The sequence below is a fragment of the Python bivittatus genome, unplaced genomic scaffold (genome assembly GCF_059951505.1).
Source record: "Python bivittatus isolate LINGU-HERP-01145 unplaced genomic scaffold, Pbiv_v1 ctg000350_np1212, whole genome shotgun sequence".
Taxonomy (NCBI): domain Eukaryota; kingdom Metazoa; phylum Chordata; class Lepidosauria; order Squamata; family Pythonidae; genus Python; species Python bivittatus.
In genome coordinates this window covers 36,221,745-36,234,020 of record NW_028277074.1, presented here as the reverse complement: position 1 = coordinate 36,234,020, position 12,276 = coordinate 36,221,745, and the positions used below count along the sequence as shown (strand labels likewise).

At 34.0% G+C, this 12,276-nt stretch overlaps 1 protein-coding gene across 2 annotated transcripts in view; it reads left to right on the top strand.

The window, feature by feature from the left end:
• Positions 1-12,276, top strand: part of WWC3 (WWC family member 3) — a 75,486-nt gene that overhangs the window by 50,832 nt on the left and 12,378 nt on the right. Inside the window, exons 10-17 of one of the 2 annotated variants that reach the window (XM_088144940.1) lie at positions 376-465; positions 2,907-3,469; positions 7,972-8,020; positions 9,026-9,100; positions 9,619-9,705; positions 10,700-10,892; positions 11,241-11,408; positions 11,958-12,109. In XM_088144940.1, coding sequence (XP_088001066.1) covers positions 376-465; positions 2,907-3,469; positions 7,972-8,020; positions 9,026-9,100; positions 9,619-9,705; positions 10,700-10,892; positions 11,241-11,408; positions 11,958-12,109 — 1,377 coding nt within the window. Of the gene's footprint in view, positions 1-375; positions 466-2,906; positions 3,470-7,971; positions 8,093-9,025; positions 9,101-9,618; positions 9,706-10,699; positions 10,893-11,240; positions 11,409-11,957; positions 12,110-12,276 lie in introns of both variants that reach the window. The other variant, XM_007434757.3, reaches the window with a different exon arrangement.

Sequence of the window (12,276 nt, the reverse complement as noted above, 5' to 3'; positions counted from 1 at the left end):
GGCATAAAATGGCAGTGGTGATCCTAATGGTTATCTTGGACAGCACTTGAAAATTTTGTCAATGCACAGATTTTCTATCTGTCAATTACAAAAGTTCACACTGCTTGGATCTACATATACTACACTGATACATTATGACATTCTGAGTTTTTGGCAAAACAACTCAGTATGAATAAATAAATAAATAAATAAATAAAGGCTAACACTGGAAGCTGTGATTTCACATTGTTGTGTATAATAACAACAACATGCCTGCATGTATAGTATGTGAAAGTTAAGAAATTAGGAAGCCATTTACAAAAGCCTAAATGAGTTCTTTGCTACATAGTCTAAGTAAGAGGTGTTTTATACAGTAACTGAATTACTTTATTTTAGGATACTGTTACAGGAGAAGAAGAATTGTTTGCTCATGCAGTTGGAAGAAGCAACTCGTTTAAGTTCCTATTTATGCTCACAATTGAAAAGGTTAGTATATTAGAGAAATTGACTGGTATATTAGAAGGAAATCACAATGAGGATGGACCAATGTAATTAATTTTTCATTGTTTCTAAAAATATTCTGGTTTACCTAGGCAGGATGGCGCTTAGGGTTAGACATCTCAGATTGTCCTTTTCTCTCCCTAATCTAACCCTTTTTCCCTCTGAGCTTCAGTGAAAATAGAATATTTTTGTTAGCTTAATATGTATACATTAAAAGGACAGATCATAAAAATGAGGAAAGATATCACTCTTACAGTAGATTTTTACTTATGGAGCATTTGTAGGATCCGAGTACTATGAGTGTTCAAGTATTGTTCAAGTATTTAGTTGAACGATCATAGTACTAACATTGTTCATCTAAAACAAAATAGAACTAAATGTGGATTTTTTGTTGTATTAAGCAAAATAGGATTGGTTCCTTTTTTTCTCCCAATTTATTGCTATAGCAAATAAATTAAACTCTATTTAATTGACCATTTCTTCCAGTTATTTCATCTCTGCTTTTTTTGATAGCTGTTCCTTTATTATTAGATAATTATTTTTAATGTATGTAGACTTTAAATTGTGTTGCATAATAGGACTGTACAAAACGTTAAAAAAAAAGTTTTACCTAGTGTAGTAGCATAAGGAACTGCTCTCCCCCCCCAAGCCCCCCAAAATTGTAAAAGCAGCTGTGGTCTTTAGAATCTGGAAACAGTTTTCAAAGCAGCCCTGGGAGCTTTCCATGGATGAAGCTCCTTTAGCGCTTCAAGGAGGTAGGCTTGGCTAACATTCTTTGCAGAACACATTTCTGAATGCTTTGCCTGAGCTTTCTCCTTTTTAAAATATCTATTTTTGAAAAAACTTCATTCATACATTTCCAGGTTTGTGATGATTTTTCCATGCCAAGGTTTATTGCCTCAGAGCCATACTTTCAGAAATATATTGGCTGTTGAAGTGTGATACTTTCCAGGCTCTGTTCAAAGTTTCTGACATAGTTTACAAATCAGTAGGTGCCTTGTCTTCTGCATTGATCATACCAAAGTCTTTCTCTTGTCTCAGTAACTAATTACTTGCTATAATGAAAAAAAAAAAACTGGTCTCCCTTTTTTTCTTAACGTTTTCCCACTGGGCTGTTTAACTATATTAACTTCTTGCCTGTTACAAACTTACCTCTACCACCTAATGTTTGGAGTCATTCCACAAGAACTATGGTGATTTCAATGGTGTTTGTTGAAAGTAGAGTTTTGTCCACCTCTTCTACATTTATTAGACATTATGGTGGGTAAAGCATTAGAAGGATTTTGTGACATGTGCAGGCATAAGGAAAACATCTCTCCTTGAAATTTTGAAGCAGCCACTTCATTTGGATGGCTCAGTGCATTTATTCCACTGTGACAGATAGTGAAGCTATTGTGACTGCACATACATGTCAAAAAAACATAGGAAGACCTCATAGAAAGAACTATGCTAACCCTTTTGGAGGACATGAATACTTCACTGCTTCAAAGAGGGACATGTGGATCTAGACTTTTTAAACAGTACCATCTAATTATGTAGATTAGAGTAGATGCCAACTTTGTTTTACTCCTTTCATGAAGTGTTTGCTTTAATCCCTTCAGGATAGCACAGCCTCTTGACACAGTCCTGTCAGATGGCTTTTCTCCAATAGCATGAAGAATAAGCTGCTTACCTATCTGTACCTATGGTTTCTTCGAGTGGGCATGTGTGCTTTTGCAAGCCACCCTTGTCCTTCACTACATGTTCTGAGGCACGATTGCCCAGGTTCTGAATGAGTGTAGCCCAACTGAATACCTTAACTACATTTATAAAGTAAAAATCTCAGCCAGAGGGTGTGTGCCATAAATTTGATCTTTGCAGACACAAAGGCATATGTATGAATACATAGACCACCTCAGGTAAGCAACCTATTTCTCTTACAGTAACATTAAGGGAATTTATGAGAAGCTGTTGCTATATGTGTGTGTGACTTGGGAAAAGTATACTTTGCAATTACATGCAGATCCCCTCAATCCAGAATTACAAACCTTGCTTTGATTGTAAGTTGGAACTCTGTTTTGAAGGACAAAGGTCAAATCACAACTACAGGAGATATGAAAGACAAAAGTATGCATGAATTCAAGGCTGTCTAATATAATGCATAAATCAACTGATTTTGAACAGTATTTGGTTCTGTTATTTATAAATGTAACAAGCATTAATCCTTCGTTGTAATTAATTTCTGCTTGTCTGGTTTTATTTTTTCCTGATGTGTTCATTTGATAATAGATATAATAATGAAGGAAACCCATGGAGATTTTTTTTTGCAGAGCCATCATATAGGAGTATATGTTCAGTATTGATTCAGCTAATCATGAGGCAAAAAGTCCATATTTTGAACTTAGTTTCTGAATGCACACTTAATACATATATCTGTTGTATTCCAGCTTATCTGCCAGTTCTTTGACAATATCTTCTGGTAGCAGTCGAGGATCATTGGCATCCAGCCGTGGGTCATTAGCATCCAGCAGAGGCTCTCTTAGTTCTGTTAGTTTCACAGACATCTATGGTCTTCCTCAATATGAGAAATCTGATACTGCTGTTGAATATGGGCATCATATGCGATATGATCCAGTTTCAATTGATTCTCATAACAAAGATGTACAGTATCATGAATCTATTGGATCTCCTGCTAGCAGTAAACAACGAAGATCTTTAGATACTCCCCTGTCCTTGGCATCATTGTCATCAAGGTCATCACTTTCTTCACTATCACCTCCAAGTTCACCCCTGGACACTCCCTTCCTGCCTGCTTCTCGGGATTCTCCATTAGTCCACAGGTCAGAAGGGTATGAAGAAGTATCATACGCAGGTGCCTCAGAAGTACTTCGAGCTCAGGGCTCTGTTTTGGGGGAAGAGAAAGGACAAGAAATGGTGGCATCTAAGGCTACTGAATATTCCACAAGAAATGAAGCAGGGCTGCAAGTTATCAATATTCCAAATTCTGGTGGTAAGTTAATTTTTAGCCGTTTATATTTTGTTTTGCTGAACCTTACAGACACAGTGAATGTATGATTGATAACTCAAAAAAACACTAAAGAATTTCAATTCCAGATATCAGCAGAACTAAATGTATATAGGACAGCTGTCACAAGGCAGACACCAGCTTGTCTAAAAAAATACAGCTAAGTTGTTGCACACTTTTTGCTTTAGAGGAAAAAAGCTGAATGAAAATGTGATCAGTTAGCATTTAGTTTCAGTTGTAAGTAAACATAAATTATTATAGTGAGTTTTAAGGGAAACAAATACAATGTTTTTCTGGCTTGTTACACATTTTTGCCTTTTAATTTGTGGGATTCATATGCTAAAATTCTTCCTCTATTATCTTTGAAACCAAATGGAGAAAAATAGTTCAAGTCCTACTGAAATTATAGGAGAAGTTAGTTGTAATTTGAAATGTGTAAAACATTTTTGCTTTGAACCTTTCATTTGCAATGTTCTGAGCCTGAAAAAAAGACATTTATTCATTCTTTTATTCAGTTTTTATCCCATCACAGTCACTTAACTCTCAGTGTTTACAATGTCACAGTAAAAACAATGGCAGTGTTAAAACAGTGTACAGTTCAAATTGCAAAAACAAAACCAAATAGGAAAGAAAAATAATAAAGATTCAGGAAACGAGGCACGTGAGATGTTACTGAAAGGTTCTTTGAAAAAGCTCCATTTTAAATAACTCCCGAAAAGCTACCATGGGTGGGGCCTATCCCATAGCGTTACACCACTGCGGAGAAACAATACCTTCCAGTTTCAACTTCCTTGATCCACTAAAAAAGGGAGACAAGGTTTTTATGCTCTTAACTGACAGGGATGAATCTGGTTGGAAGAGGCAATTTTGTAGGTATCCAGATGTCAAACTACCTGGCTGGGTGGGGAATTCTGGGAGTTGAAGTCCACACATCTTAAAGTTGCTAAAGTTGAGAAACACTGTTCTGGGCTAACTGAATTTCTGGGTAGTTTTTAAAGGCAGCCCATATAAAACACTTTGCATAATCTGTGTGGGTGGTGATGAGAGCATGAGTTCCTGTTGCTAGGTCTTCTTGCACCAGTTAAGGACATAATTGGGCTTCCCAGTCACCACCTTCATGAGTTGAAAAGGTTCCCCAAATCACCAACCTGCTTCTGGACAGGTAATGTCTGTCAGTCCAAGAATAACATTGGCACTGAAGGAGAACCATCAAGTACTAGCTACTGTGCATGTTTTCTTATTACTATTAACCAACTGGGTTCTGAAACTTCAGCTGCCAAGGTTCACTAGTGATAGTACGGGCTCTAAAGGAATCCTAGTGGATAGAACAACATAGTGTATTTATTCCAACTCCAGTGAAAGCCTTTACCATTTCAAGTGTTCTGACTGTTTCTTGCTCTTATTGTGCCTTGTAAGAATATTGCTTATTTTCAATTTTTTTCCGTCCTAGAGGGGACTATAGTTTGAGAGGAAGGCAGTAGTTGAGCTCATTTCCAAAGGAACCTGCTTTATAGAGTCACTTTAGCTATAAACTGGCCAATTATTTCCATAACTGTAGCATTTCTTTTAGTACAGTTTTTACCAGCTTTGCTGCATTATAATACAGGATTTTATTTTTCAGTGTTATTTGCTAGTGATTTTTATTTATTTATTTTTTTAAAAAATACTGTTTTTTCTTGCGACAGTGCAGGATCATTTTTTAAAAATGAAATATATATACTTGACTGCCTCATGCCCATGTGGTTGGGCTGCTTAGGCATTTCACATTTTCCATTTCCCACATTGCTGGTTTTAATATTTAAAGGTTAGGGAAATAAATGAACAGCACTGTTGTTGCTTTTAAATTTAGTGCACAGACTTTAAAATGGCCGCCATCTAGTGGTGGAATACCAGAAGATATCATTTTCTGAAATAATTCACTTGATTGCCACTTGATCTTTTTTCACAAATAATTATTAAATATTAAGTAATTATGTAAATAAAAGAGAAGTGGGTATCCAAACTTTCACTAAAGTTACTTGTTTGTATTTTTCTGCTCCAGTGTAAAAAGAAAGAATAATTATTAGTAGAAAATTGTTTTCCTTTTTATTTTTAACAATTTTTTTCTATTTTCATATATTTTAAACATGACAAAAATATTGCTATGTATAGAAAGTAAAGTACCATAAATCTGTGTTCTTTTGTTAACAAAAATGGTTGCATTAAAATAATTGGTGCTTATGTTCCAGCAAATAAAGATGTAACTGTACAGTTTGATTAAATCAGTGAGGTTTAGGTGCTTTATTTATTATTTGTATATTATTTGTTTGAGATTTTGTTCCAGAAAGAATGTTTCTCTTGTACTGTAGACTGTTAGCTCTGATTAATAAAGTTTGGAAAATACTGTTGAATCTAATCTTCAACATTCATTTTTTTCCTCTGAGTTGCAGAATTTCAGGTGATTGTTGTTGTTTCTTTAATGAAAATGTCAGATTTGACAAACTGGTTTCACTTTTACTTAAATTATTTTTTTATTTTGTTTCTCATGTGGCACAACAGAAAAAATTGCTGTAAGTGACTCTAGATTTTCTCTTTTCTTCCTGCCTGTAAAGCTCATGTGTATTTGTAGAGTTTTGGTTTTGTTCTGCATGTTTAAAGGTCAGAATACTTTTCATGATTTCATTTAAAAAATTTCTGTGAGTCAATGTTGGTTCCTAGCCACCTTAGAGTTAATAGTGATGTAGGGATAAATTTTGAAATAGAGAGCTGATAGCAATCATTACTGTTTTGTGTTTAAGGATCATCCAAAATTTAGAAACACAGTACAAATACCTAATGACAGCAGTTGTAATATCTAACACAATAGGATTAACTGAAAGGAGTTCTATTTCTTTGCATTTGCAATGTCACAAAATTGAAACAAGATAGCAATATTTCATATTATTTTCTTTAATACTTTAGGTAAACACCAGAATATCACAATAGTAGAAATTGATTTTAAGTATTAAAGCATGCCTCTTATTAAAAGTGTGCAGGAAACACTTTGAAAATAGAGATACAAGAAATCTCATATGGCAAGCAAACAAAATAAGTAAAATTGCATTATAAAAAAATCTCAAGTTGATTATATTTTCTTTCTTACTGTAAGATAAACACAATCTTATATTTAAAAGCCCAGTAATCTGAAGTAATCATATATAATTTATTTATAGAAATAAACCATTTTAATGTATTCCTGATAACATTTAACTGTCCTTGTTAAAATGGGAAGCTAAACAGGGTTCGGTTTGGCTAGTACTTGGATGAGGGACTGCCCAAGAATACTAGTGCTATAGGCTAGACTAGGAAGTCATACATCCTGAAAGAATAACATGAAAAAAATACTTCCTTTGTGTTGTGCAGTTTATCAAAAGTTTGCTTACTGTTTTGATTTGTTACTGATCTTAAAAATACTTTGCAGTTTTTTATGGCATAATTATTTATTTTCATGCAACTTTGAACAACATCATGCACCATGGAAATATTTAAAATTATAACTGGCATATGATGATCTGGTTACAGTAAAAGGGTATAGGTAAAGATGGCTTTAAGAATACATCTGACATAACCATAATTGAATTGAAACAAATGCACATTATATAATTGCTTTCAAATTATATGAGAGTCATGCTTTCGGTGTTTGATTTCACTAGCTGGTCCCTCTTAATGAGCTGCACATGGATAATTGGCATTACTAGCTTGCTTAAAGGTTCTTGTGTCCTTTGTTCTTGGCTGAATGGTTATTGTGCTTTCTGCTCTTATTTCCATTCATTGCCAAACTGAATATAAATCTAAGACAAGCCATGATCTATTTTAGATTTGTTTCTCTAGTTAGTGAGGGGAGAAGTCATAGGCCGATAACACAAGCATAAGCATTAATCTGTCATCAGACACACATAAAGGATTGTTAGTAGGTGTTAGATTGTTAGTAGATTTATATCATCTGAATGTACCCAATTATCCTCTATATACTAGTGGACTATACCCATGTTAAATGGTTAATGGTACACTTTATGAATATATTCTTTATATTTAGCAACATACATTATCTTTTCAGCTTGGAGTTAATTGTATGAACAGTCATGCAAGCATGTGGTCAACTCAGTTAAAATTATTCATATGTAAAATTTAAGTTGGTTTGGATGAGGCTAGTGTGTGCTAAAAGATTTCAATACAAGTATGACACACTTAATATATTTGTATCAGTAAATTGGATGGAATGTTGTTTTTTTGTTCACAGATGTGAAAACAGTTCTAGTCCTCCCTTACGCATGGAAGCTGGCTGGGTGACTTTGGGCTGGTCACTCTCTCTCAGCCCAACTCACCTCACAGGGTTGTTGTTGTGGGAAAATAGGAGGAGGGAGCATTATGTATGCTGCCTTTATGTTGTACAATAAAAATGAGATATAAATCCAATAAATAAGTAAACCTTCAGTGTAACTTGTCTTTGCTGTTTTCCATGTCAATAGCTGTGACCCTACGTGAAGACAGCACTAGAAGATTGGAAAGGAGATCCAGGCGAGTCTCAGCATGTCTGTCCAATTATTCACTGGCTAGTGACAGTGGCGTGTTTGAAGCTTTAAGCAAAAGGTCAGGTTGTACAAATGTGTGTAAATTGGAGTTATACTTAGTTCCCCTTTAAAAGCTTCAAAAATATTTTATGAAGTTCTTTTTATTTTCTACTGGGTAGGATTAATGGCTAATAAAATATTTTAGCAGAGTAGTTTTTTTTTTACCTAGTTCTTAATATTACGTTTGTTGTTAACTGAGCTTAGTAACTGCATACAAATACAAACTCTTCTCTTTTATGCTATTTAAGGGACATTTTGAAATTCATTTTTTGAATAAGTTTAAGTTTTAAAAATGAGCAGAAGTTAAAGAGGGAGAAAAGGAAATAAAGGGAGAAGAGAAAAATAGCAGCTGAAAATTAAAAGCTGCCACTTTATGAGAGAATAAGGAAGCATATTTGGATCCAGAAAGATTTTAGTAATGTTGGTTCTTTTACTTTTAGTCCTGCTATGCTCATGTACTAGCATAAAAACTTTATAGCAAAATACAGTATGATAGACCAGAATGCAACATATTAGTACATAGAATATAAGCAACTTTGCTTTGAATAGAAAATGTAATTTTTTGAAGAGAACCTTGAGGATATTATAAGTAGCTTCAGCTTTTTTACCTGTTTTATCACTGGGAATAGCACATGACCAAATTTTTGAGATTGCTTTTGATGGTTGTCCAGTCTTGCATACCTGGGCATAAACATACTGATTTTGTTTTGTTTTTTGCAGAATAACCATATATTGTTAATCTAGTAAATAAAGTTTAGACATCAGTTTATCATATGCAGGTTTACTGTATATCATAGAATTCAAGAGTTTCTTTGAAATTTAAATTTGATGAACACTTGACACACAATATAGAAAGCAAAGGGTGTGGTATTTTCATACTTATTAGCTAGTATTATTGATGATAGAGTACTAATGTAATACTAAGTTATTAATTTTTAAAATTCTTATATAGAAATGAAGATGTTGAAGAGTCGTTTTATAATGATGGTGTCATTAATGAAGAGCCCAAAATGCAAGTTGGATTTCTGTGAGTATTTTTATGTGCCTTGGTCAGTACTTATTATATGCCAAAATAGCAGCATTCAAGAGCACTTGTAAGTAGTGAATGTACATCTTCTTGGTTATCTTGTCATTAATATTTTAATTTTGTTCAAAAAAAGAGAGTATTAAACTCTAAGAAAATCCGCAGCTAGCACAGAATAGTACATTCAGAATTTATGGCTCATCACATAAATACTACTTTTAAATGGCCAAATTAATCAGTTCCCCAGATTGTGTGAATGGACTACAGTTCCTCCTAAGATCTGCCAGATGTATCGGACGCTTCTGCTAAAATGAAGAGGGGTTTTAAATTAAATCAGTAGTTCTAGGTTGTTATTGTTTTTATTTTAAAGCTATATGTTTCTATCATTTTTACAATAGTATTGCTTATAAATGTACTATATATATCAGTTAAATAAAAACAAAAATATGCCTTATGTACATATTTATAGCTTGTATGTTTGAGAATAGAGTGGCAGTTAATTGGTTATCTTTTTTTTCCAGGCATGACAGCGGAAGTGAATGTCTTCTTGTCCATGTGTTGCAGCTAAAGAATTTTACTGGCTTTGCCATGAAAGAAGGCTGTAAAATGTATGTTGAGATCTGTACATTATTCTAGTACTGTCTTTTTAATCTTATCAAATGTCAAGATACTGTGATTAATTATGTGCCATCAAGTGACTGTATAGATAGATATCCTTCAGGATGATCTGTCTCCAACCTGGCCTTTCAGATCTTCCAACAGTGCCCCCAGAACCATTGTAACAGTCTATCCACCTTGCTGCTTCTCTTCCACTTCTCTTTCTTTCCATTTTCTAACACGATAGACTTCTCCAAAAAGGTGGGTCTTCACATAATGTGTCCAGAGTGGGATAATTGGAGACTGGTCATTTGAGCCTCAGAACTCTGGACTGATTTCTTTGACGATCTATGTGTGTTTTCTTGGCTGCCAATAGTATTCTCAGAAGTCTTCTCCACCTCCAAAGTTCAAAAGCATCAATATTCTTTCTTTCCTGCTTCTTAAAATCCCACAAGTTACAATACATCTGACTTATTTGAATTTGCATATTGGTATTAATAATGTTGATTTAATTTTTGATTGACATTAGTATCTTAGGGGGGAAAGTGATTGAATAAGGCATTTATGTCCAATTTTATGCCTAAACATGAATAAGCAGCTGACAGTCTGATTTAACAACACACCTCTAATTCTAAAGAATTAAATTCAGTAAAATATATAAATCCAAAAATGAAACCATCAAATGATATACAGAAAAAAGCTAAAACATTTTGTACATATCTGAAACTTGAATATAAGACAAAATCTCCAAAATTGCAAAGGCTGTTTATATGTGTTAGCATTCAGTTATACTTCCCTAAAAAGAACTACTTTAAACACTCATAATAGTAATCTGGAATTATCAGCATTCGCATCATATTGACTATCCCAAAAATTGTTGCTTTAGTACATGCAAGAAACAGTGCTGTAATGTGGGGCGTTTAGAAAAATTAAAAGAAAATATATTTACCAATTTCACATATTTTATTGATACTTTTACTACTTGTGAGTTATTCTTTCTTTCAGACACGTGAGAATATACTTACCATCTGTTGAGTCAGGCACAACAACTACATATTGCTCTAAGGCTTTGGAGTTCCAGGCTCCATTAATATTTAATGAAGTATTTCGGATTCCTGTACAGTCTAGTATCTTAAAACTCAAAGCGCTGCAACTTTACATTTGTTCACTTGGTCAGCACCAGCAAGAGGAATTATTGGTAAGAGATTCCTTTTCATGAAATGCTCCAGAATGGTCACAACAACCCATTTCAGACTTGAAACAAAGGTTTCAAACTTAAGATTTTGAGTTATTTTGAGCTGGAAACATTTTGAATTGAAAATGTTTTACATACCCCTCCCAAACTAGTGAAAAATCAAAGCTAATTTATTAGAAGTGGATATAAGATATCATCTGCAGAAATTTGTAGGAAAATGGGACTACTCACAAGGAATGTAACAAGTACTCCTTGAATACTGAAACTAATGTTTTCTATTATAACAAGTAGCTTTGAAATAGAACTGTTTTTTATGATACATTGACACATTTTGCATTGATATGTTCACAGGGCATTGCTCAGATCAGCCTAGCTAACTATGAGAGTTCTAGTGAGATGCAGCTTTGCTGGTATCCTGTTCAGACCTTCATTGGTTCAGATTGTGAACAAAAAAAAGACCAACCTAAGCGTGAAGAAAGTACTTCTCACTCTATTGAAAATAAAAATATAATGAAAATGGTATAGTCATATATAATTTTTCTTGTGTTTCTATGTTTATGTGATACTTGATACTAAAGGAAGATATGTCTGAAATGCTAGATAAATGAGGCAATTGATAAAAAGCTGCATTGGTGAAACTTCTTTATTATCAGTGGAACTGTTTAACTGGCATTGATCTGCTGGTCATGCTAAAAGTGTGAGTATGTTCTGTCTATGCATCCATTTTGAATTGTCTGGTCATGTTTAGGTTATTTTGAAGTGTATGAATCATTCCACACGCTATATATGATATGAATTTAAGAAAATACAGACTGTTCTGGAAACAATGTAGAACAATAAACAGATACAGCAGAAAAGGGTACCTTTGGGAATTCAGTATGAAATGGTACCCTTTAGTTAACAGAATTTCCCAACCAAAGTGTAGAATATATAGTATATTGGCTAATTCTAAGACCCTTTTGTCATTATGAACTCAGTCATTGTTATTGTGCTTTGAAAGTATTAATTCCAGCTCATCTGTTAAATAAAATGAGAATAATTTGATCTGAACTTTCCTTTCTTCTCTAGGATGCTGTGACTGTCCTTTTAGCTAGGACCACAGCTCAGTTGGAAGCTGTGGAGAGAGAGCTTGCAGAGGAGAGAGTAAAATTGGAGTACACAGAAGAGGAAATACTACAGATGGAACAAAAGGAAGATCAAGGGGAAGCAGTGTCAGAGAGGTACCTTTTATAGTCAAAGATGCATACAATAAGAACGTGCAGAGGTTGGAGAGAGGTACCTTTTATAGTCAAAGATGCATACAATAAGAACGTGCAGAGGTTGGAGGGCCATGTATGTCCACCTCTGGTTCCTAATGCTGATTCCGTTTCTGATGCTTTATATTCTA